This window comes from Oncorhynchus kisutch, linkage group LG14 (assembly GCF_002021735.2).
Source record: "Oncorhynchus kisutch isolate 150728-3 linkage group LG14, Okis_V2, whole genome shotgun sequence".
NCBI lineage: Eukaryota > Metazoa > Chordata > Actinopteri > Salmoniformes > Salmonidae > Oncorhynchus > Oncorhynchus kisutch.
Genome location: NC_034187.2, coordinates 10160684 through 10186968, shown reverse-complemented (window position 1 = coordinate 10186968; position 26285 = coordinate 10160684). Strand labels below are relative to the sequence as shown.

Below are 26285 nucleotides of genomic sequence, written 5' to 3'. Positions count from 1 at the left end.
CTCTAACCACTAGCCTACCTGCTGCCCCATTATAGTCTAAAACAACTATTAATCAATGAGAAAAGTGAAACATCATTTTCTCTGAATCTAATGGCACAACGTAGATCTGAGCTGTTGTCTGACGTAGTTGAACAAGCTAATACCCCAACTTCCTTTTCATTTTTGTCAAAAACAACTTTTATATGGAAGGAGTGTCTTTTGATGGCCTTCTGCAGTCCTGCGCGAGACAACTGTTAGACCTGATGACGTGTTTCTGCGTATGAGCTTAGCTAGCCAACGTCGCCATGACATCACCTACAAGTGTGATCATAACACCGCACACAGATCATGTTGCTACGCGACCAGACGGATTCCACTACCCTGACTACCTTGGATTTAAAAAGGAAACGACTGATGTTAGTAATATGATGACACCGATCTAGTACTTTTTGATCCTTGAGTGAAAAACGTATTGTTTTATTACCTACAATATCCCAATTTAAATTTGCTATCTACCCCTCTCTCTTTGTCCCTCCCTCAATCTTATATCCCTCCATCCTTCCTCCTCTTGCTCTAGGTGGTGGGTAACCTGCAGGCCCAGGCTCTTTGTTCGTGGACTGCTAAGACAGAGAGCCATCTGAACTTCAGCAAGGATGATGTGATCCGGGTGCTGGTGCAGCAGGACAGCTGGTGGCTGGGGGAGCTCAACGCGGTTCAGGGCTGGTTCCCCAAAACATATGTCACACTCCTGGGAGACAATGACAACACCACTGCGTAAATACATACATACACACGCACGCGTACACCCCCCCCCCCCCACCCACACACACACACACACACGCACTTCCCACACACACAGTGAAGGAATTCAGTCGTGTGTGTGTAGAATTCATATGTACTTGAACAGGCCAAATCAAAACAGATTACCGACCATTTCGAATCCCACCGTACCTTCTCCGCTATGCAATCTGGTTTCAGAGCTGGTCATGAGTGCATCTCAGCCACGCCCAAGCTCCTAAACGATATCATAACCACCATCGATAAGAGACAATACTGTGCAGCTGTATTCATCGACCTGGCCAAGGCTTTCGACTCTGTCAATCACCACATTCTTATCAGCAGACGCAACAGCCTTGGTTTCTCAAATGACTGCCTCACCTGGTTCACCATCTACTTCTCTGATAGAGTTCAGTGTGTCAAATTGGAGGGTCTGTTGTCCGGGCCCCTGGCAGTCTCTATGGGGGTGCCACAGGGTTAAATTCTTGGACCGACTCTCTTCTCTGTATATATCAATGATGTCGCTCTTATTGCTGGTGAGTCTCTGATCCACCTCTACGCAGACGACACCATTCTGGATACTTCTGGCCCTTCTTTTTGACACTGTGTTAACAACCCTCCTGGCGAGCTTCAATGCCATACAACTCTCCTTCCGTGGCCTCCAACTGCTCTTAAATGCAAGTAAAACTAAATGCATGTTCTTCAACCGAACACCTGCCCGCCCGTCTAGCATCACTACTCTGGACAGTTCTGACCTAGAATATGTGGACAACTACATATACCTAGGTGTCTGGTTAGACTGTAAACTCTCCTTCCAGACTCACATTAAGAATCTCCAATCCAAAATTAAATCTAGAATCAGCTTCCTATTTCGCAACAAAGCATCCTTCACTCATGCTGCCAAACATATCCTCGTAAAACTGACTATCCTGCCGATCCTCGACTTCGGCGATGTCATTTACAAAATAGCCGCCAACACTCTACTCAACAAATTGGATGCAGTCTATCACAGTGCCATCCATTTTGTCACCAAAGCCCCATATACTACCCACCACTGCGACCTGTACGCTCTCGTTTGCTGGCCCTCATACTCGTCGCCAAACCCACTGGCTCCAGGTCATCTACAAGTCTCTGCTCGGTAAAGCCCGGCCTTATCTCAACTCACTGGTCACCATAGTAGCACCCACCTGTAGCACACGCTCCAGCAGGTATATCTCACTAGTCACCCCCAAAGCCAATTCCTATTTTGGCTGCCTTTCCTTCCAGTTCTCTGCTGTCAATGACTGGAATGAACTGCAAAAATCACTGAAGCTGGAGACTCATATCTCCCTCACTAACTTTAAGCACCAGCTGTCAGAGCAGCTCAGAGATCACTGCACCTGTACATAGCCCATCTGTAAATAGCCCATCCAACTACCTCATCCCCATACTGTATTTATTTATTTATTTTGCTCCTTTGCACCCCAGTATCTCTACTTGCACACTCATCTTCTGCACATCTATCACTCCAGTGTGTAATTGCTATATTGTAATTATTTCGCCACTATGGCCTATTTATTGCCGAAACTCCCTTATCTTACCTAATTTGCACTCACTGCATATAGACTCTTTTTTTTCTACTGTGCGTCAGGGCGAGAGAGGGCGATTGACTGTATGTTTGTTTATTCCATGTGTAACTCTGTGTTGTTGTTTGTGTCAAACGGCTTTGCTTTATCTTGGCCAGGTTGCAGTTGTAAATGAGAACTTGTTCTCAACTAGTCTACCTGGTTAAATAAAGGTGCAATTAAATCATATGGCTGCTTGTTGTTACGTTGTTGGTTAGGGGTGAGGTTAGGGGTGAGGTTAGGGCACGGTAGTACTTATGATAGACAAGTATTTTTTAGTTTTATTAATGTCATTTGTCTCGTCTCAGCCTGACGTATTCTCCCCCAGATGAAGTGGAGTCCTCAGATGCTCAACAGGAAGGTACTCCTCTCACCCTCTCTCTCTCTTTTTCTCTCTCTCTTTCTCTCTCTCTCTCGCCCTCTCTCTCTCGCCCTCTTTCTCTCGCCCTCTTTCGCTCGCCCTCTCTCTCTCTCGCCCTCTTTCTCTCGCCCTCTCTCTCTCGCCTTCTTTCGCTAGCCCTCTCTCTCTCTCTCTCTCTCGCCCTCTTTCGCTAGCCCTCTCTCGCTCTCTCTCCCGCTCTCACTCTCTCTCTCTCTCGCCCTCTCTCTCTCTCTCTCTCTCTCTCTCTCTCTCTCTCTCTCTCTCTCTCTCTCGCCCTCTCTCTCTCTCGCCCTCTCGCTCTCCCTCTCTCCCTCTCTCGCCCCTCTCGCTCTCGCTCTCTCGCCCTCTCTCTCTCTCGCCCTCTCTCACCCTCTCTCACTCTCTTGCCCTCTCTCACTCTCCCTCTCTCGCTCTCCCTCTCTCGCTCTCCCTCTCTCTCTCGCTCTCCCTCTCTCTCACCCTCTCTCTCTCTCGCTCTCCCTCTCTCTCACCCTCTCTCTCTCTCGCTCTCCCTCTCTCCCTCTCCCTCTCTCGCCCTCTCGCTCTCGCCCTCTCTCTCTCTCGCCCTCTCTCTCTCTCGCCCTCTCTCACCCTCTCTCACTCTCTCACTCTCCCTCTCTCACTCTCCCTCTCCCTCTCTCGCCCTCTCCCTCTCTCGCTCTCCCTCTCGCCCTCTCGCTCTCGCCCTCTCTCTCTCTCGCCCTCTCTCTCTCTCGCCCTCTCTCTCTCTCGCCCTCTCTCTCTCTCTTGCCCTCTCACTCTCTTGCCCTCTCTCTCTCTTGCCCTCTCTCTCTCTTGCCCTCTCTCACTCTCTTGCCCTCTCTCACTCTCTTGCCCTCTCTCACTCTCTCGCCCTCTCTCGCCCTGACGCTCTCTTGCCCTCTCTCCCCCTGATGCTCTCTCGCCCTCTCTCCCCCTGACGCTCTCTCGCCCTCTCTCCCCCTGACGCTCTCTCGCCCTCTCTCCCCCTGACGCTCTCTCGCCCTCTCTCCCCCTGACGCTCTCTCGCCCTCTCTCCCCCTGACGCTCTCTCGCCCTCTCTCCCCCTGACGCTCTCTCGCCCTGACGCTCTCGCCCTGACGCTCTCTCGCCCTGACGCTCTCGCCCTGACGCTCTCTCGCCCTGACGCTCTCTCGCCCTGACGCTCTCTCGCCCTGACGCTCTCTCGCCCTGACGCTCTCTCGCCCTGACGCTCTCTCGCCCTCTCACTCTCTCGCCCTCTCACTCTCTCACCCTCCCTCTCGCCCTCTCTGTCTCTCGCCCTCTCTCGCCCTGACGCTCTCTCGCCCTCTCTCGCCCTGACACTCTCTCGCCCTGACGCTCTCTCGCCCTCTCTCCCCCTGACGCTTTCGTGCCCTCTCTCCCCCTGATGCTCTCTCGCCCTCTCTCCCCCGACCCTCTCTTGCCCTCTCTCGCCTTCTCACTCCCTCGCCCTCTCTCTGTCTCTCGCCCTCTGTCTGTCCCTCTCTCTGTCCCTCGTTCGCTATCTCTTTCTCTCTCTCTCTCTTCCCCAAAAACATGTCCTTCTGCAAAAGCACTCTTACCCGATTCAGTTCTTTTGTTGGGAACATTATAAAATACAGTTCTGCCTTGTCAGATGGTAATGTCCATGACTCTGTAGTGAATTGTGTCATCCAATAAGAATGTCTCTCTGAGATGTCATGGTTTGTATCATCCAATAAGAATATCTCTCTGAGATGTCATGGTTTGTATCATCCAATAAGAATATCTCTCTGAGATGTCATGGTTTGTATCATCCAATAAGAATGTCTCTCTGAGAGGTGATGTTTTGTCTCACCAATCAGAGTACATGGCGCTGTACACCTATGAGAGCCCAGCGCATGGCGACCTGACGTTTAGAGAGGGTGATGTGATCCTGGTGACCCAGAGAGAGGGAGAGTGGTGGAGCGGAGGCATCGGAGACCGCACTGGAGTGTTCCCTTCCAACTACGTCAAACCCAAAGAGACCAACGTAAGATACGCACACACACACGCACACACACACGCACACACACACACACATCCTTGACTTTAACTTGTATCTGACCTTGTTTCTATAACTTGTCATTTCAGACATCCAGCAGCCCAGGGAAGCCAGGACAGCCTGGGAAGAAGCCAGGTGAGTCAACTGGAGAAATGCATATCCACACTCTGTTCCTTTCAACACTTCCTCTATATCTGATGTTACTCCCTACGTGTGTGTGTGTGTGTGTGTGTGTGTGTGTGTGTGTGTGTGTGTGTGTGTGTGTGTGTGTGTGTGTGTGTGTGTGTGTGTGTGTGTGTGTGTGTGTGTGTGTGTGTGATTGTGTGCGTGTGCGTGTTTGTGTGTGTGTGTGTGTGTTTGTGTGCGTGTGTGTGTGTGTGCGTGCGTGTGTGTGTAGAGATAGCCCAGGTGAGCACTGCCTACACGGCCACAGGAACAGAGCAACTCAGCCTTGCACCAGGACAGCTCATCCTCATCCTCAGCAAGGATTCCTCCGGCTGGTTGCTCGGAGAACTGCAGGTTGGCTGATTGATTGATTAATGGTTGTTTTAGACTCTAATGAAATAAGGCAATATGATTTTGGCTGTGTTGATTTACAGTTATTGAATTAAGATCTGATCTGATTGGTAAAAAATACCAATAAGTGGGAAAATATCAGAATTAGGTTTCTTGTGCAGGCACCCAATTCTGATATTGTTTTCACTAATTTGTCTGTTGACCAATCAGATCAGGTTTTTTCACATCAGATATTTTTCAGAGCTGATCTGATTGGTCAAAAGACCAATTAGTGAAAACAACATCCGAATTTGGCTGCCTGTCTAAACGCAGCATTAGATTGATACATATGATTGACTGGTTGACTGATTGACTGGTTGACTGATTGACTGGTTGACTGGTTGACTGGTTGACTGATTGACTGGTTGACTGATTGACTGGTTGACTGAACTACTGGTTGACTGATTGACTGGTTGACTGATTGACTGATTGACTGACTGACTGATTGACTGACTGACTGGTTGACTGACTGACTGGTTGACTGATTGACTGGTTGACTGATAGTTTGGTTGACTGATTGACTGAATGACTGGTTGACTGATTGACTGGTTGACTGGTTGACTGAATGACTGGTTGACTGGTTGACTGATCTCTCTCGGTCTCTAAGGCGCGAGGAAAGAAGCGTCAGAAGGGTTGGTTTCCTGCCTCACATGTCAAAATGCTGGGATCTAACAGCGGCAGGTCCACACCAGCACCTCTACCAGGTAACATACACATACACACACCTTTTAGTAGGTAAGAAAAGAGAATGTGTAGTTTACAAGGAGGCTGGTGGGAGGAGCTATAGGAGGACAGGCTCATTGTAATATCTGGAATGGAATCAATGGAATGGTATCAAACACATCACACATGGAAACCATGTTTGAGTCCGTTCCATTTATTCCATTCTAGCCAATACAATGAGGCTGTCCTCCATATAGCTCCTCCCATCAGCTGACACTGCCCCCCCCCCTCTCTCTCTCCCCCTGCTCTTGCTCTCTCTCTCTCCTCCAGTGTGTCAGGTCATTGCCGTGTACGACTACAAAGCAGCCAACGAGGATGAGATGAGCTTCTCCAAAGGTCAGATGATCAGTGTGTTCGACAAGAACGACCCCGATTGGTGGAAAGGAGAGGTCAATGGGATCACCGGTCTGTTCCCAACCAATTACGTCCAGATGACCACCGTCGACTCCGATCCCAGCCAGCAATGTGAGTACATTACTATTTTGATGTTTTTCCGAAGACGTCATTTCTCAAAGTGGAATGTTCACAAGACAGGGTAGACAGACAGACACACACAAGGTACATCCCAGTACACATGACGGGTATATGGAAGATATTAGTAAGCCCAGTGGGCAAGGCAAGATGAGTCTAACCAGTCTAGAGGTTAGTGGTTGAGGTTAAGGCGTTATCAGTATAAAGGTTAAGGGTGGAGTTAGGGTAAGGGTTTAGCAGTATAGAGGTTAGGGGTTAGGGTAAGGGTTTATCAGTATAAAGGTTAGGGGTTAGGGTAAGGGTTTAGCAGTATAAAGGTTAGTGGTGAGGTTAGGGTAAGGGTTTAGCAGTATAGAGGTTAGTGGTGATGTTAGGGTAAGGGTTTAGCAGTATAAAGGTTAGGGTAAGGGTTTAGCAGTATAAAGGTTAGGGGTTAGGGTAAGGGTTTAGCAGTATAAAGGTTAGGGTAAGGGTTTAGCAGTATAAAGGTTAAGGGTTAGGGTAAGGGTTTAGCAGTATAGAGGTTAGTGGTGATGTTAGGGTAAGGGTTTAGCAGTATAAAGGTTAGGGTAAGGGTTTAGCAGTATAAAGGTTAGGGGTTAGGGTAAGGGTTTAGCAGTATAAAGGTTAGGGTAAGGGTTTAGCAGTATAGAGGTTAGGGGTTAGGGTAAGGGTTTATCAGTATAAAGGTTATGGTGAGGTTAGGGTTTAGCAGTCTGAAGGTTAGGGGTTAGGGTAAGGGTTTAGCAGTATAGAGGTTAGGGGTTAGGGTAAGGGTTTAGCAGTATAAAGGTTAGGGGTAAGGGTTTAGCAGTATAAAGGTTAGGGGTTAGGGTAAGGGTTTAGCAGTATAGGGGTTAGGGTAAGGGTTTAGCAGTATAAAGGTTATGGTGAGGTTAGGGTTTAGCAGTCTGAAGGTTAGGGGTTAGGGTAAGGGTTTAGCAGTATAGGGGTTAGGGTAAGGGTTTAGCAGTATAAAGGTTATGGTGAGGTTAGGGTTTAGCAGTCTGAAGGTTAGGGGTTAGGGTAAGGGTTTAGCAGTATAGGGGTTAGGGTAAGGGTTTAGCAGTATAAAGGTTATGGTGAGGTTAGGGTTTAGCAGTATAAAGGTTAGGGGTGAGGTTAGGGTAAGGGTTTAGCAGTATAAACGTTAGGGGTAAGGGTTTAGCAGTATAGAGGTTAGTGGTGAGGTTAGGGTAAGGGAAAAGCATGGTATTGTGGGAGCCTTTCCATGCTCTTTATTCCTGTCCACCATTTCACCCATCCATCCCTTGTTCTCACTCAGTTTCCTTTTACTTTTTAGTTTCCCTCCTCTCTTCCCTTAATCTTTCTTTTGTAGGGTGGTAGCGTCTCCTCCTCCTCTGTCTCAGAGAGACCCACTGTCATAGAGGCCTCACCCTTTTACTAACTTCTGACCTGTGTCTGGCCACACCTCTCTGACCTCTGACCTTATACCTGTGTTTTTTTTGGAGTGGGTAGATGTTATCCTTAACCACAGATCTAGGGTAAGATTACCCAGCCCATAATGCTAACTTTAACCATTAGGGGGATGAAATATACTGAACAAACATATCAACGCAACATGTAAAGTGTTGGTCCATGTTTCATGAGCTGAAATAAAATATACCAGAAATGTTCCATATACAAACAAATGATTTATTTCAAGTTATGTGCACACATTTGTTTACAAGGGCCAAAAATGTGCAGTGTTGTCACTCAACACAATGCCACAGATGTCTCAGGTTTTGAGGGAGCGTGCAATTGACATGATGACTGCAGGAATGTCCACCAGAGCTGTTGCCAGAGAATTTCATGTTAATTTCTTTACCATAAGCTGCCCTCAACATCGTTTTAGAGAATTTGGCAGTACGTCCAGCCGGCCTCACAACCGCAGACCACATGTGACCACGTGAGCCCAGGACCTCCACCTCTGACTTCTTTACCTGATCGTTGGAGACCAGCCACCCGGACAGCAGATTAAACTGTATAATAAAGGCCTTTTTGTGGGGAAAAACTCATTCTGAATGGCTGGGCCTGCCTCCCCAGTGGGTGGACCTGCCTCCCCAGTGGCTGGGCCTGCCTCCCCAGTGGCTGGACCTGCCTCCCCAGTGGCCTCCCCAGTGGCTGGGCCTGCCTCCCCAGTGGCTGGGCCTGCCTCCCCAGTGGCTGGGCCTGCCTCCCCAGTGGCTGGGCCTGCCTCCCCAGTGGCTGGGCCTGCCTCCCCAGTGGCTGGGCCTGCCTCCCCAGTGGCTGGGCCTGCCTCCCCAGTGGCTGGGCCTGCCTCCCCAGTGGCTGGGCCTGCCTCCCCAGTGGCCTCCCCAGTGGCTGGACCTGCCTCCCCAGTGGCCTCCCCCCCCAGTGGCTGGGCCTGCCTCCCCAGTGGCCTCCCCCCCCAGTGGCTGGACCTGCCTCCCCAGTGGCCTCCCCCCCCAGTGGCTGGACCTGCCTCCCCAGTGGCCTCCCCCCCCAGTGGCTGGGCCTGCCTCCCCAGTGGCCTCCCCCCCCAGTGGCTGGACCTGCCTCCCCAGTGGCCTCCCCCCCAGTGGCTGGGCCTGCCTCCCCAGTGGCTGGGCCTGCCTCCCCAGTGGCTGGGCCTGCCTCCCCAGTGGCTGGGCCTGCCTCCCCAGTGGCTGGGCCTGCCTCCCCAGTGGCTGGGCCTGCCTCCCCAGTGGCTGGGCCTGCCTCCCCAGTGGCTGGGCCTGCCTCCCCAGTGGCTGGGCCTGCCTCCCCAGTGGCTGGGCCTGCCTCCCCAGTGGCTGGACCTGCCTCCCCAGTGGCCTCCCCCCCCAGTGGCTGGGCCTGCCTCCCCAGTGGCTGGGCCTGCCTCCCCAGTGGCTGGGCCTGCCTCCCCAGTGGCTGGGCCTGCCTCCCCAGTGGCTGGACCTGCCTCCCCAGTGGCCTCCCCCCCCAGTGGCTGGGCCTGCCTCCCCAGTGGCTGGGCCTGCCTCCCCAGTGGCTGGGCCTGCCTCCCCAGTGGCTGGGCCTGCCTCCCCAGTGGCTGGGCCTGCCTCCCAGTGGCTGGGCCTGCCTCCCCAGTGGCTGGGCCTGCCTCCCCAGTGGCTGGGCCTGCCTCCCCAGTGGCTGGGCCTGCCTCCCCAGTGGCTGGGCCTGCCTCCCCAGTGGCCTCCCCAGTGGCTGGGCCTGCCTCCCAGTGGCTGGGCCTGCCTCCCCAGTGGCTGGGCCTGCCTCCCCAGTGGCTGGGCCTGCCTCCCCAGTGGCTGGGCCTGCCTCCCCAGTGGCTGGGCCTGCCTCCCCAGTGGCTGGGCCTGCCTCCCCAGTGGCTGGGCCTGCCTCCCCAGTGGCTGGGCCTGCCTCCCCAGTGGCTGGGCCTGCCTCCCCAGTGGCTGGGCCTGCCTCCCCAGTGGCTGGGTCTGCCTCCCCAGTGGCTGGGCCTGCCTCCCCAGTGGCTGGGCCTGCCTCCCCAGTGGCTGGGCCTGCCTCCCCAGTGGCTGGGCCTGCCAGTGGCTGGGCCTGCCTCCCCAGTGGCTGGGCCTGCCTCCCCAGTGGCTGGGCCTGCCTCCCCAGTGGCTGGACCTGCCTCCCCAGTGGCTGGACCTGCCTCCCCAGTGGCCTCCCCAGTGGCTGGGCCTGCCTCCCCAGTGGCTGGGCCTGCCTCCCCAGTGGCTGGGCCTGCCTCCCCAGTGGCTGGGCCTGCCTCCCCAGTGGCTGGGCCTGCCTCCCCAGTGGCCTCCCCAGTGGCTGGGCCTGCCTCCCCAGTGGCTGGGCCTGCCTCCCCAGTGGCTGGACCTGCCTCCCCAGTGGCTGGGCCTGCCTCCCCAGTGGCTGGGCCTGCCTCCCCAGTGGCTGGGCCTGCCTCCCCAGTGGCTGGACCTGCCTCCCCAGTGGCTGGGCCTGCCTCCCCAGTGGCTGGGCCTGCCTCCCCAGTGGCTGGGCCTGCCTCCCCAGTGGCTGGGCCTGCCTCCCCAGTGGCTGGGCCTGCCTCCCCAGTGGCTGGGCCTGCCTCCCCAGGGGCTGGGCCTGCCTCCCCAGGGGCTGGGCCTGCCTCCCCAGTGGCCTCCCCAGTGGCTGGGCCTGCCTCCCCAGTGGCTGGGCCTGCCTCCCCAGTGGCTGGGCCTGCCTCCCCAGTGGCTGGGCCTGCCTCCCCAGTGGCCTCCCCAGTGGCTGGGCCTGCCTCCCCAGTGGCCTCCCCAGTGGCTGGGCCTGCCTCCCCAGTGGCTGGGCCTGCCTCCCCAGTGGCTGGGCCTGCCTCCCCAGTGGCCTCCCCAGTGGCTGGGCCTGCCTCCCCAGTGGCTGGGCCTGCCTCCCCAGTGGCTGGGCCTGCCTCCCCAGTGGCTGGGCCTGCCTCCCCAGTGGCTGGGCCTGCCTCCCCAGTGGCCTCCCCAGTGGCTGGGCCTGCCTCCCCAGTGGCCTCCCCAGTGGCTGGGCCTGCCTCCCCAGTGGCTGGGCCTGCCTCCCCAGTGGCTGGGCCTGCCTCCCCAGTGGCTGGGCCTGCCTCCCCAGTGGCTGGGCCTGCCTCCCCAGTGGCCTCCCCAGTGGCTGGGCCTGCCTCCCCAGTGGCCTCCCCAGTGGCTGGGCCTGCCTCCCCAGTGGCCTGCTGGGCCTGCCTCCCCAGTGGCTGGCCTCCCCCAGTGGCTGGGCCTGCCTCCCCAGTGGCCTCCCCAGTGGCTGGGCCTGCCTCCCCAGTGGCTGGGCCTGCCTCCCCAGTGGCTGGGCCTGCCTCCCCAGTGGCTGGGCCTGCCTCCCCAGTGGCTGGGCCTGCCTCCCCAGTGGCCTCCCCAGTGGCTGGGCCTGCCTCCCCAGTGGCTGGGCCTGCCTCCCCAGTGGGTGGGCCTGCCTCCCCAGTGGGTGGACCTGCCTCCCCAGTGGGTGGACCTGCCTCCCCAGTGGCTGGACCTGCCTCCCCAGTGGCTGGACCTGCCTCCCCAGTGGCTGGACCTGCCTCCCCAGTGGCTGGACCTGCCTCCCCAGTGGCTGGACCTGCCTCCCCAGTGGCTGGACCTGCCTCCCCAGTGGCTGGACCTGCCTCCCCAGTGGCTGGACCTGCCTCCCCAGTGGCTGGACCTGCCTCCCCAGTGGCTGGGCCTGCCTCCCCAGTGGCTGGGCCTGCCTCCCCAGTGGCTGGGCCTGCCTCCCCAGTGGCTGGGCCTGCCTCCCCAGTGGCCTCCCCAGTGGCTGGGCCTGCCTCCCCAGTGGCTGGGCCTGCCTCCCCAGTGGCTGGGCCTGCCTCCCCAGTGGCTGGGCCTGCCTCCCCAGTGGCTGGGCCTGCCTCCCCAGTGGCCTCCCCAGTGGCTGGACCTGCCTCCCCAGTGGGTGGGCCTGTCTCCCCAGTGGGTGGGCCTGTCTCCCCAGTGGGTGGGCCTATGTCCTCCCAGTCCCACCCATGGATGCACCCCGGCCCAGTCATGTGAAATCCATAGATTAGGGCCTAATTAATATATTTCAATTGACTGTTGACATGTTGCGTTGTATATATTTTTGTTCAGTATAACTATCTGACCCTGTGTCAGTGGTTAGGTGCAGTTTCTACCTACTCGAGCACTGATACAGAGTCAGATTAGTGGTCATCCCCTAGAGCAGTATTTCTCAATCTACAATCCACGCACTCAAGACATCTGATTTGAAATCAAAGGCCTAATAAATAGATTATTTGAATCAGCTGTGTAGTGCTAGGACAATAAGATAAACACTGCTCTAATGGTTAGTGTTAGCAATTAGGTCATCTGATCCTAGGTCTGTGGTTAGGGGAAGCTACCTGGACTGTCTGGTCCTTTCTGCTTTTTCAACTCAATCCCCACCAACTGGCTGTCTAGCCTGGGACTGACTGATCCAAGAGCTGAGATCTGTCCTGTGGGACTGACTGAACCAAGAGCTGAGATCTGTCCTGTGGGACTGACTGAACCAAGAGCTGAGATCTGTCCTGTGGGACTGACTGAACCAATAGCTGAGATCTGTCCTGTGGGACTGACTGAACCAAGAGCTGAGATCTGTCCTGTCTGACTGACTGATCCAAGAGCTGAGATCTGTCCTGTGGGACTGACTGATCCAAGAGCTGAGATCTGTCCTGTGGGACTGACTGAACCAAGAGCTGAGATCTGTCCTGTGGGACTGACTGAACCAAGAGCTGAGATCTGTCCTGTCTGACTGACTGATCCAAGAGCTGAGATCTGTCCTGTGGGACTGACTGATCCAAGAGCTGAGATCTGTCCTGTGGGACTGACTGAACCAAGAGCTGAGATCTGTCCTGTGGGACTGACTGAACCAAGAGCTGAGATCTGTCCTGTGGGACTGACTGAACCAAGAGCTGAGATCTGTCCTGTGGGACTGACTGAACCAAGAGCTGAGATCTGTCCTGTCTGATGTTGATCAGTCTGTTAATTGGGCACAAACTCAAAACAACAAGTGTTCCAATCGGTCTTTTTCACATGGTGTTGTAATCTACAGGAATACGTTTGCTGACTGGCGCAAACAGGTTGAAACAGACTAAACAAACTTTCACACTCACAAGTGATTTTCTATATTAGGACAATGTTGTCCCTGTAGTGCTGAATGGTAGAACAGCTACAGTATTGCCATGTTTCAATGTTATTGGATGCATGTTCTCCATTGTTTTTGATGGTAGGCCACTCTAGTAGACCTACATTATGATCAAATAGCCACAGTAGCGTACTTGACAGCTGTTAAAACTGTAACTCCAAGTGGGTCCAAATGCTTCATTTTACAAAACGAGCCTTTGATTTCAAATTTCACTGTAGGTTCAGACAGAAACAAAGACCGAAGCATATTTTCTCAAATAAATAAAATGGTCTCAGTGTGGTATGCAGAGATGAGCCAGTGACGAGCCCATTAGAATAGAGTTGAGTCTGTGACCAGCCCATTAGAATAGAGTTGAGCCTGTTACCAGCCCATTAGAATAGAGTTGAGCCTGTGACCAGCCCATTAGAATAGAGTTGAGCCTGTGACCAGCCCATTAGAATAGAGTTGAGCCTGTGACCAGCCCATTAGAATAGAGTTGAGCCTGTGACCAGCCCATTAGAATAGAGTTGAGCCTGTGACCAGCCCATTAGAATAGAGTTGAGCCTGTGACCAGCCCATTAGAATAGAGTTGAGCCTGTGACCAGCCCATTAGAATAGAGTTGAGCCTGTGACCAGCCCATTAGAATAGAGTTGAGCCTGTGACCAGCCCATTAGAATAGAGTTGAGCCTGTGACCAGCCCATTAGAATAGAGTTGAGCCTGTGACCAGCCCATTAGAATAGAGTTGAGCCTGTGACCAGCCCATTAGAATAGAGTTGAGCCTGTGACCAGCCCATTAGAATAGAGTTGAGCCTGTGACCAGCCCATTAGAATAGAGTTGAGCCTGTGACCAGCCCATTAGAATAGAGTTGAGCCTGTGACCAGCCCATTAGAATAGAGTTGAGCCTGTGACCAGCCCATTAGAATAGAGTTGAGCCTGTGACCAGCCCATTAGAATAGAGTTGAGCCTGTGACCAGCCCATTAGAATAGAGTTGAGCCTGTGACCAGCCCATTAGAATAGAGTTGAGCCTGTGACCAGCCCATTAGAATAGAGTTGAGCCTGTGACCAGCCCATTAGAATAGAGTTGAGCCTGTGACCAGCCCATTAGAATAGAGTTGAGCCTGTGACCAGCCCATAGAATAGAGTTGAGCCCGTGACCAGCCCATTAGAATAGAGTTGAGCCCGTGACCAGCCCATTAGAATAGAGTTGAGCCCGTGACCAGCCCATTAGAATAGAGTTGAGCCTGTGACCAGCCCATTAGAATAGAGTTGAGCCTGTGACCAGCCCATTAGAATAGAGTTGAGCCTGTGACCAGCCCATTAGAATAGAGTTGAGCCTGTGACCAGCCCATTAGAATAGAGTTGAGCCTGTGACCAGCCCATTAGAATAGAGAGAGCTGTAGTAGGACGCAGAGAAAGAGCAGTCTAACCCCTGGACAGTGCTTGGTTGTCCAACAACCTCCACTAGTTTGCATAGATTTGTTAGTTTCCTGTTCAGTGTTACAGCAGCTAGCTATTTCAATCTGGCTTGATCAAGCAGTGAAACAGCATGGGAACACAGCAGAGAAATGTCATCCGTCAGTAATCATTATAATATAGTCAGTGCCAGCGGATTAAGGTGCAGTTATAACTATTGGTTTGTTCTGTACTCGACACAGCAAACCTTAGAGAGTTAGGATTCAAAGAGTTATGAATCTTCACAATCTATTCAGATATTCAGCTTCCAAACAGACACAGAGGCCCGAGCAAATGAGTTGTTAGAATTTAATCAATAATGATTCATCTTTCCAGTTGAATGCAGAACAATGTGGCCATAGCGAACTATTCCTCATTACTGAATCAGTAAAGAATCAGGGAGAGATGGTGGGTTCTATTCCTCATTAGTGAATCAGTAAAGAATCAGGGAGAGATGGTGGGTTCTATTCCTCATTACTGAATCAGTAAAGAATCAGGGAGAGATGGTGGGTTCTATTCCTCATTAGTGAATCAGTAAAGAATCAGGGAGAGATGGTGGGTTCAGGGAGAGAATCAGGGAGAGACCCACCATCCCTAGCAGAGAGAGGGTACAGATGAAGGGGGACAGCCACAGAGAAATCCACCATCCCTAGCAGAGGGAGGGGACAGATGAAGGGGGACAGCCACAGAGACCTACCATCCCTAGCAGAGGGAGGGGACAGATGAAGGGGGACAGCCACAGAGACCTACCATCCCTAGCAGAGGGAGGGGACAGCCACAGAGACCTACCATCCCTAGCAGAGGGAGGGGATAGATGAAGGGGGACAGCCACAGAGACCCACCATCCCTAGCAGAGGGAGGGGACAGATGAAGGGGGACAGCCACAGAGACCTACCATCCCTAGCAGAGGGAGGGGACAGCCACAGAGACCCACCATCCCTAGCAGAGGGAGGGGACAGATGAAGGGGGACAGCCACAGAGAACCACCATCCCTAGCAGAGGGAGGGGACAGAGGAAGGGGGACAGCCACAGAGAAATCCACTAGATCCCTCAAATTCAAGTCTGGACCAGCAGGTTCCAGACCTCTTAGAGTAAGATTTGAATACTGCTACACTAGATAAACAGTAGGGTCATCGCACTTATAGTAGCAGTCAATGTTTGGTGTTTCATGTAGGCCTACATTCCATGAGACTTGAAAAAAACATGCAGGGCTTGACATGAACCTGTTTATCCACTTGTCCTCCAGACAAGGTGACAGAAATTGTTGGCTACTTTACTTATTCATGCCTGTCTCAAAATACAACACTGCCCCTTTAAGACAAAAAAAGCTCTTTATGTGACTCGCTTTTCAAAGACGTCTAGAAATGTATACGTTTTCTGCTCTTGTATGAAGCAGTCACTCCCCTATTGCTGACAAAAAGTATCTATAACTGGGCTAATAACTCACTTTTTTATTTTTATTTATTTTACCTTTATTTAACCAGGCAAGTCAGTTAAGAACAAATTCTTATTTTCAATGACGGCCTAGGAACAGTGGGTTAACTGCCTGTTCAGGGGCAGAACGACAGATTTGTACCTTGTCAGCTCGGGGGTTTGAACTTTACAACCTTCCGGTTCCTAGTCCAACGCTCTAACCACCCTGCACCCGATTCATGTTGTTGTCGTGCAACATATGGAATGTGCCATCTATTGTCTATGTTGTTGAAAATATATTTTTGTATATACTTTTGGTAAGCAAGCAGTTTGGGGGTTTGAACTCGCAACCTTCCGGTTACTTATCGAACGCTCTAACCACTAGGCTACTCTGCCGCCCCACTAACTAGCAAAGGATATGAACAAAATGTCCACACATGGCTACATGCAGCTCAGCCAGCATACACCATCAGCACATCTACTCACGGCCGCTCATGCTGTAAACACAGTCCAGTTCAAAGTAAATGACACAGATCCATATATGGCAATGGTCAATTTGCATATAGGCCTACTGCAGCTCTGATTGGTTATGCCACACCAGTCTGTGTAGAGTAGGGGCTGAGTCGGGCATGTCAATGCAATAGAATCCTACTCCGATGTGTTCTGCCTACAACAAAATCTCTTGCATAGTTTGTTTTGTATCGGTATGTTGCATTGAAAGTGGCTAATATTGCTTTGATTCGATCACAATTGCCACAGTAAAGGGAAACATTTGATAGTGTTAACAGGGAAAACTCACCAACTTTTTCTGAGTCAGGATCACTTGGAGTCAAAATGCAAGCGGAGATCTACCGCTCTGATTTTTTTATTTATTTTTACATGACTTAAAAAACGCTTATGCAATATTAACTAATTCAAAACAGTAGTGTAGCAATGAGGTTTGTGCAGTAAGCTACAGGCCCAATTCATTATCACTGTATATTGGCTTTGCTTGAATTGCATTGATGTTTGGGCCATTTAAAAAAATATATATATATATATTTCAAAATTTGAGGTATGCTATATGATCACACAGTTAATAGATCCATTGTTGTATTACTTATTACATCTGCGTGAGCAGACATTTACATAATTAGCTTTTTATTTGTATTTTGCTGGTCTGATGTTGCCTGTATCTGATGGTCAGTCTCAGTGGAGGGAGAGAGCAGCAGACTGAGGGTCCGTCTCTCAACATCCCTCCACTCTCCCTTTCCTCCGCTGACAGAGACCAAAAAGGGACACCGTCTTCCAGACGATGGCAAAAATTTCATGGCTCATGCACAAATTCATGTTGTTACTCCTATGAACAGAGGAAGTGAAATATTCCTGGATATTAAAAAAAGACCCAAGCTGCTAATAATAACAACACAAGCCTATAGAGACACTGTCCTACTCATTCATTACTGCTGCAGTGTTGGTTGTAGTGCTGAGTGGAAGTAGGGAGAATGTGCATTTGAATAGTCTATTAAAGTGTTGAATACAAAGTGTTGACAGTGCTGAGTAAGAACGTAAACATTAAACTCACTAATAAAAACAGCAGCTCTTTGCTGTGTTCGTTGACAGTCTCTCTCTAGTCGTGGGTTTAAACATTTTGAAATCTCACAGTATCAACTTTACTGTAGCTTTCTTTTCCACCTGCTACGTTACTGCAGACACGGTCATCTGAGCCATCCGATTGGTCAGCAGTAGGCCTATAGTGCACTTGATTTGCTCTCTGGGCCTTCCTGGAAGGCAGAGTTTGTACCTTCAGACACATGAAATGGTTCAAAATGGCAACAGTTGCCCTACCCAGCATGTAGAGCAGCTGAATGAGTTGTTTTTACAGAAATGTTTGTTGATTGACTAGGAATGCCTTGGAGATCGACTGCGATCGACTGGTTGGTGACCACAGCTCTAGAAACTTGAGTTCAATCTCGTAGACTGACCTACCCTCAAATAAATGTTCAATCTCGTAGACTGACCTACCCTCAAATAAATGTTCAATCTCGTAGACTGACCTACCCTCAAATAAATGTTCAATCTCGTAGACTGACCTACCCCCAAATAAATGTTCAATCTCGTAGACTGACCTACCCTCAAATAAATGTTCAATCTCGTAGACTGACCTGCCCATAAATAAATGAAGCTCGATCTCGTAGACTGAGCTATCCTTAAATAAATGAAGCTCGATCTCGTAGACTGAGCTACCCTTAAATAAATGAAGCTCGATCTCGTAGACTGACCTATCCTTAAATAAATGAAGCTCGATCTCGTAGACTGACCTACCCTTAAATAAATGAAGCTCGATCTCGTAGACTGACCTACCATTAAATAAATGAAGCTCGATCTCGTAGACTGACCTACCCTTAAATAAATTAAGCTCGATCTCGTAGACTGACCTACCCTTAAATAAATGAAGCTCGATCTCGTAGACTGACCTACCCTTAAATAAATGAAGCTCGATCTCGTAGACTGACCTATCCTTAAATAAATGAAGCTCGATCTCGTAGACTGACCTACCCTTAAATAAATGAAGCTCGATCTCGTAGACTGACCTACCATTAAATAAATGAAGCTCGATCTCGTAGACTGACCTACCCTTAAATAAATGAAGCTCGATCTCGTAGACTGACCTACCCTTAAATAAATGAAGCTCGATCTCGTAGACTGACCTATCCTTAAATAAATGAAGCTCGATCTCGTAGACTGACCTACCCTTAAATAAATGAAGCTCGATCTCGTAGACTGACCTACCATTAAATAAATGAAGCTCGATCTCGTAGACTGACCTACCCTTAAATAAATGAAGCTCGATCTCGTAGACTGACCTACCCTTAAATAAATGAAGCTCGATCTCGTAGACTGACCTACCCTTAAATAAATGAAGCTCGATCTCGTAGACTGACCTATCCTTAAATAAATGAAGCTCGATCTCGTAGACTGACCTACCCTTAAATAAATGAAGCTCGATCTCGTAGACTGACCTATCCTTAAATAAATGAAGCTCAATCTCGTAGACTGACCTACCCTTAAATAAATGAAGCTCGATCTCGTAGACTGACCTATCCTTAAATAAATGAAGCTCGATCTCGTAGACTGACCTACCCTTAAATAAATGAATAGAAAATAAGCCCCTGTATGGGACTCTACAGATATCAATATGGGCAATCTGCTCTTGCCTTTGTGTGTGTGTGTCTAGTGCTCACTGTTGACTGGAGTTGTGTGTGTTGTCAGTGTGTGTGCTTGTTTTGAGTGTGTAATATATGTGATTCTCTCTCTCTCTGTTCTCTCTGTTCTCTCTGTTCTCTCTCTCTGTTCTCTTTCTCTGTTCTCTCTCTCTGTTCTCTCAGGGTGTGCTGACCTAAACAGTCTGGAGTCTATGAGTCCCCAGGAGAGGAAGAGACAGGGTTACATCCACGAGCTCCTCCAGACAGAGGAGAGATATGTAGAGGACTTACAGATAGTCATGGAGGTAGCTAAACACACACACACACACACACACACACACACACACACACACACACACACACACACACACACACGTTGATGTACTCTACTGTACTCTGTGTGTTCAGGTGTTCCATAAGCCCATGTCTGAGTCTGGCCGTCTGACGGAAGCAGAGATGGTCATGATCTTTGTCAACTGGAAGGAGCTCATCGCCTGCAACACCAAACTGCTGAAGTACGTACAGTAGTAAATCAAATCAAATCAAATTTATTTATATAGCCCTTCGTACATCAGCTGATATCTCAAAGTGCTGTACAGAAACCCAGCCTAAAACCCCAAACAGCAAGCAATGCAGGTGTAGAAGCACGGTGGCTAGGAAAAACTCCCTAGAAAGGCCAATACCTAGGAAGAAACCTAGAGAGGAACCAGGCTATGTGGGGTGGCCAGTCCTCTTCTGGCTGTGCCGGGTGGAGATTATAACAGAACATGGCCAAGATGTTCAAATGTTCATAAATGACCAGCATGGTCGAATAATAATAAGGCAGAACAGTTGAAACTGGAGCAGCAGCACAGTCAGGTGGAAGTTGAAACTGGAGCAGCAGCATGGCCAGGTGGACTGGGGACAGCAAGGAGTCATCATGTCAGGTAGTCCTGGGGCATGGTCCTAGGGCTCAGGTCAGTTGAAACTGGAACAGCAGCATGGCCAGGTGGACTGGGGACAGCAAGGAGTCATCATGTCAGGTAGTCCTAGGGCTCAGGTCCTCCGAGAGAGAGAAAGAAAGAAAGAGAGAAGGAGAGAATTAGAGAACGCACACTTAGATTCACACAGGACACCGAATAGGACAGGAGAAGTACTCCAGATATAACAAACTGACCCCAGCCCCCGACACATAAACTACTGCAGCATAAATACTGGAGGCTGAGACAGGAGGGGTCAGGAGACACTGTGGCCCCATCCGAGGACACCCCCGGACAGGGCCAAACAGGAAGGATATAACCCCACCCACTTTGCCAAAGCACAGCCCCCACACCACTAGAGGGATATCTTCAACCACCAACTTACCATCCTGAGACAAGGCTGAGTATAGCCCACAAAGATCTCCGCTACGGCACAACCCAAGGGGGGGGCGCCAACCCAGACAGGATGACCACAACAGTGAATCAACCCACTCAGGTGACGCACCCCCTCCAGGGACGGCATGAGAGAGCCCCAGCAAGCCAGTGACTCAGCCCCTGTAATAGGGTTAGAGGCAGAGAATCCCAGTGGAAAGAGGGGAACCGGCCAGGCAGAGACAGCAAGGGCGGTTCGTTGCTCCAGAGCCTTTCCGTTCACCTTCCCACTCCTGGGCCAGACTACACTCAATCATATGACCCACTGAAGAGATGAGTCTTCAGTAAAGACTTAAAGGTTGAGACCGAGTTTGCGTCTCTGACATGGGTAGGCAGACCATTCCATAAAAATGGAGCTCTATAGGAGAAAGCCCTGCCTCCAGCTGTTTGCTTAGAAATTCTAGGGACAATTAGGAGGCCTGCGTCTTGTGACCGTAGCGTACGTGTAGGTATGTACGGCAGGACCAAATCAGAGAGATAGGTAGGAGCAAGCCCATGTAATGCTTTGTAGGTTAGCAGTAAAACCTTGAAATCAGCCCTTGCTTTGACAGGAAGCCAGTGTAGAGAGGCTAGCACTGGAGTAATATGATAAAATGTTTGGGTTCTAGTCAGGATTCTAGCAGCCGTATTTAGCACTAACTGAAGTACAGGATGAGTTTAGGGGGGGGTCATCATGTATACAGTAGTACAGGATGAGTTTAGGGGGGGGGGGGGGGTCATCATGTACACAGTAGTACAGGGTGTGAGTTTAGGGGGGGGGGTCATCATGTATACAGTAGTACAGGGTGTGAGTTTAGGGGGGGGGGTCATCATGTATACAGTAGTACAGGATGAGTTTAGGGGGGGGGGGGGGTCATCATGTATACAGTAGTACAGGGTGTGAGTTTAGGGGGGAGGGGGGGTCATCATGTATACAGTAGTACAGGATGAGTTTAGGGGGGGGGGGTCATCATGTATACAGTAGTACAGGGTGTGAGTTTAGGGGGGAGGGGGGGTCATCATGTATACAGTAGTACAGGATGAGTTTAGGGGGGGGGGGTCATCATGTACACAGTAGTACAGGGTGTGAGTTTAGGGGGGGTCATCATGTATACAGTAGTACAGGATGCGTTTAGGGGGGGTCATCATGTATACAGTAGTACAGGATGAGTTTAGGGGGGGGGGGTCATCATGTATACAGTAGTACAGGATGAGTTTAGGGGGGGGGGGTCATCATGTATACAGTAGTACAGGATGAGTTTAAGGGGGGGGGGTCATGTATACAGTAGTATACGATGTGAGTTTAGGGGGGGTCATCATGTATACAGTAGTACAGGGTGTGAGTTTAGGGGGGTCATCATGTATACAGTAGTACAGGGTGTGAGTTTAGGGGGGGTCATGTATACAGTAGTACAGGGTGTGAGTTTAGGAGGGGGGGGGGTCATCATGTATACAGTAGTACAGGGTGTGAGTTTAGGGGGGGGGTTCATCATGTATACAGTAGTACAGGGTGTGAGTTTAGGGGGGGGGGGGGGGTCATCATGTATACAGTAGTACAGGGTGTGAGTTTTAGGGGGGGTCATCATGTATACAGTAGTACAGGGTGTGAGTTTAGGGGGGGTCATGTATACAGTAGTACAGGGTGTGAGTTTAGGAGGGGGGGGTCATCATGTATACAGTAGTACAGGGTGTGAGTTTAGGGGGGGGGTTCATCATGTATACAGTAGTACAGGGTGTGAGTTTAGGGGGGGGGTCATCATGTATACAGTAGTACAGGGTGTGAGTTTTAGGGGGGGTCATCATGTATACAGTAGTACAGGGTGTGAGTTTAGGGGGGGGGTCATGTATACAGTAGTACAGGGTGTGAGTTTTGGAGGGGGGGGGGGTCATCATGTATACAGTAGTACAGGGTGTGAGTTTAGGGGGGGGGGGGGTCATCATGTATACAGTAGTACAGGGTGTGAGTTTAGGGGGGGGGGGGTCATCATGTATACAGTAGTACAGGGTGTGAGTTTTAGGGGGGGTCATCATGTATACAGTAGTACAGGGTGTGAGTTTAGGGGGGGGGTCATGTATACAGTAGTACAGGGTGTGAGTTTTGGAGGGGGGGGGGGGTCATCATGTATACAGTAGTACAGGGTGTGAGTTTAGGGGGGGGGGGTCATCATGTATACAGTAGTACAGGGTGTGAGTTTAGGGGGGGGGGGTTCATCATGTATACAGTAGTACAGGGTGTGAGTTTAGGGGGGGGGGCGTCATCATGTATACAGTAGTACAGGGTGTGAGTTTAGGGGGGGGGGGTTCATCATGTATACAGTAGTACAGGGTGTGAGTTTAGGGGGAGGGTCATCATGTATACAGTAGTACAGGGTGTGAGTTTAGGGGGGGGGGGGGGGGGGGGGGGGGGTCATCATGTATACAGTAGTACAGGGTGTGAGTTTAGGGGGGGGGGGGGTCATCATGTATACAGTAGTACAGGGTGTGAGTTTAGGGGGGGGGGGGGTTCATCATGTATACAGTAGTACAGGGTGTGAGTTTAGGGGGGGGTCATCATGTATACAGTAGTACAGGGTGTGAGTTTAGGGGGGGGGGGTCATCATGTATACAGTAGTACAGGGTGTGAGTTTAGGGGGGGGGGGTCATCATGTATACAGTATGTTTATTTTTGGCCCAGGCGGTAAGAACATTTGGTGTGTGTGTGTGTGTGTGTGTGTGTGTAGGGCCCTGCAGGTACGTAAGAAGACGGGGGGCGTCAACATGCCTGTCCAGGTTATAGGTGACATCTTGACGTCAGAGCTGCCTCACCTCCAGCCTTACATCCAGTTCTGCTCCTGTCAACTCAACGGAGCGACCCTGCTACAGAGTAGGACTGACAACCAACAGGACTTCAAAGACTTCCTCAAGGTGAGTGAAAAGACAGGGGAGAGTAGAGAGAGGGGGAGGACAGGGGAGAGTAGAGAGAGGGGGAGGACAGGGGAGAGTAGAGAGAGGGGGAGGACAGGGGAGAGTAGAGAGAGGGGGAGGACAGGGGAGAGTAGAGAGAGGGGGAGGACAGGGGGAGGACAGGGGAGAGTAGAGAGAGGGGGAGGACAGGGGAGAGAGGGGGAGGACAGGGGAGAGAGGGGGAGGACAGGGGAGAGAGGGGAGGACAGGGGACAGGGAGATAGAGAGAGGGGGAGGACAGGGGAGAGTAGAGAGAGGGGGAGGACAGGGGAGAGTAGAGAGAGGGGGAGGACAGGGGAGAGAGTAGAGAGAGGGGGGACAGGGGAGAGTAGAGAGAGGGGGAGGACAGGGGAGAGTAGAGAGAGGGGGGAGGACAGGGGGAGAGTAGAGAGAGGGGGAGGACAGGGGAGAGTAGAGAGAGGGGGAGGACAGGGGAGAGTAGAGCGAAGGGGAGGACAGGGGAGAGTAGAGAGAAGGGGAGGACAGGGGAGAGTAGAGAGAGGGGGAGGACAGGGGAGAGTAGAGAGAGGGGGAGGACAGGGGAGAGTAGAGAGAGGGGGAGGACAGGGGAGCGGAGTAGAGAGAGGGGGAGGACAGGGGAGAGTAGAGAGAGGGGGAGGACAGGGGGAGAGTAGAGAGAGGGGGAGGACAGGGGAGAGTAGAGAGAGGGGGAGGACAGGGGAGAGTAGAGAGAGGGGGAGGACAGGGGAGAGTAGAGAAAGGGGGAGGACCGGGGAGAGAGTAGAGAGAGGGGGAGGACAGGGGAGAGTAGAGAGAGGGGGAGGACAGGGGAGAGTAGAGAGAGGGGGAGGACAGGGGAGAGTAGAGAGAAGGGGAGGACAGGGGAGAGTAGAGAGAGGGGGAGGCCAGGGGAGAGTAGAGAGAGGGGGAGGACAGGGGGAGAGTAGTAGAGAGGGGGAGGGCAGGGGAGAGAGGGGAGGACTGGGGAGAGTAGAGAGAGGGGGAGGACAGGGGAGAGTAGAGAGAGGGGGAGGACAGGGGAGAGTAGAGAGAGGGGGAGGACAGGGGAGAGTAGAGAGAAGGGGAGGACAGGGGAGAGTAGAGAGAAGGGGAGGACAGGGGAGAGTAGAGAGAAGGGGAGGACAGGGGAGAGTAGAGAGAAGGGGAGGAACAGGGGAGAGTAGAGAGAAGGGGGGTACAGGGGAGAGTAGAGAGAAGGGGAGGACAGGGGAGAGTAGAGAGAGGGGGAGGACAGGGGAGAGTAGAGAGAGGGGGAGGACAGGGGAGAGTAGAGAGAAGGGGAGGACAGGGGAGAGTAGAGAGAGGGGGAGGACAGGGGAGAGTAGAGAGAGGGGGAGGACAGGGGAGAGTAGAGAGAGGGGGAGGACAGGGGAGAGTAGAGAGAGGGGGAGGACAGGGGGGGAGAGAGGGGAGGAAAGGGAACACATCTAAATTGAATGAAGAGAGGAAGAACAGGTCAGGAGAACATGCAGTGAGTGAAAGAGGAGGAAAGCGATGAATGAACTTCATGTATTTTCCTGATACATACCAACCTGCCGAGTTGTGCTGATTTATGCATGAAAAGTTGTACGTTCATATTGAAACCAATGTGTTTCCTCCTTTAGAAAATCGCCACAGACTACCGCTGTAAAGGTATGCCCTTATCCAGCTTCCTGCTGAAGCCCATGCAGAGGATCACACGCTACCCTCTACACATCAAGAACGTAAGAGAGAGTAAACGTGTGACTGTGTGCTCATGATTACATGAACATGTCATTCAGCAGAAGCTCTTATCCAAGGTTACGTAAAGTAGAGAGTGAATTGAACCCACAGCCCTGCCATGCTCGACCCACTGAGCCACGTGGGTCTATTTATCTATAGTACCTGGGTGTGTATTGGTATTGTGGATCTATTTATCTATAGTACCTGGGTGTATATTGGTATTGTGGATCTATTTATCTATTGTACCTGGCTGTGTATTGGTATTGTGGATCTATTTATCTATAGTACCTGGCTGTGTATTGGTATTGTGGATCTATTTATCTATTGTACCTGGGTGTGTATTGGTATTGTGGGTATATTTATCTATAGTACCTGGGTGTGTATTGGTATTGTGGGTATATTTATCTATAGTACCTGGGTGTGTATTGGTATTGTGGGTATATTTATCTATAGTACCTGGCTGTGTATTGGTATTGTGGGTATATTTATCTATAGTACCTGGCTGTGTATTGGTATTGTGGGTCTATTTTTTTCTAGCTTTTTCCTAGCCACCGTGCTTCTGCATTCTCGTGTCGGGAGTTTTTCCTAGCCCCCGTGCTTCTGCATTCTCGTGTCGGGAGATTTTCCTAGCCCCCGTGCTTCTGCATTCTTGTATCGGGAGCTTTTCCTAGCCAACGTGCTTCTGCATTCTCGTGTCGGGAGTTTTTCCTAGCCACCGTGCTTCTGCATTCTCGTGTCGGGAGTTTTTCCTAGCCAACGTGCTTCTGCATTCTCGTGTCGGGAGTTTTTCCTAGCCAACGTGCTTCTGCATTCTCGTGTCGGGAGTTTTTCCTAGCCAACGTGCTTCTGCATTCTCGTGTCGGGGGTTTTTCCTAGCCAACGTGCTTCTGCATTCTCGTGTCGGGAGTTTTTCCTAGCCACCGTGCTTCTGCATTCTCGTGTCGGGAGTTTTTCCTAGCCAACGTGCTTCTGCATTCTCGTGTCGGGAGTTTTTCCTAGCCACCGTGCTTCTGCATTCTCGTGTCGGGAGTTTTTCCTAGCCACCGTGCTTCTGCATTCTCGTGTCGGGAGTTTTTCCTAGCCAACGTGCTTCTGCATTCTCGTGTCGGGAGTTTTTCCTAGCCACCGTGCTTCTGCATTGCTTTGCTCTGTGGAGTTTTTTCCTAGCCACCGTGCTTCTGCATTGCTTTGCTCTGTGGGTTTTTCCTAGCCACCGTGCTTCTGCATTGCTTTGCTCTGTGGGGTTTTTCCTAGCCACCGTGCTTCTGCATTGCTTTGCTCTGTGG

General features: G+C 51.5%; 1 protein-coding gene across 1 annotated transcript in view; it reads left to right on the top strand.

Moving 5' to 3' along the window:
- LOC109904608 (intersectin-2) overlaps positions 1-26285 on the top strand; it is a 76313-nt gene that overhangs the window by 38217 nt on the left and 11811 nt on the right. The window contains 11 exon segments of the mRNA XM_031787768.1: positions 557-753; positions 2669-2721; positions 4548-4714; positions 4816-4861; positions 5124-5245; positions 5889-5985; positions 6275-6469; positions 19187-19308; positions 19412-19518; positions 23094-23277; positions 24903-25001. Of these exon segments, the coding sequence (XP_031643628.1) occupies positions 557-753; positions 2669-2721; positions 4548-4714; positions 4816-4861; positions 5124-5245; positions 5889-5985; positions 6275-6469; positions 19187-19308; positions 19412-19518; positions 23094-23277; positions 24903-25001 (1389 nt within the window).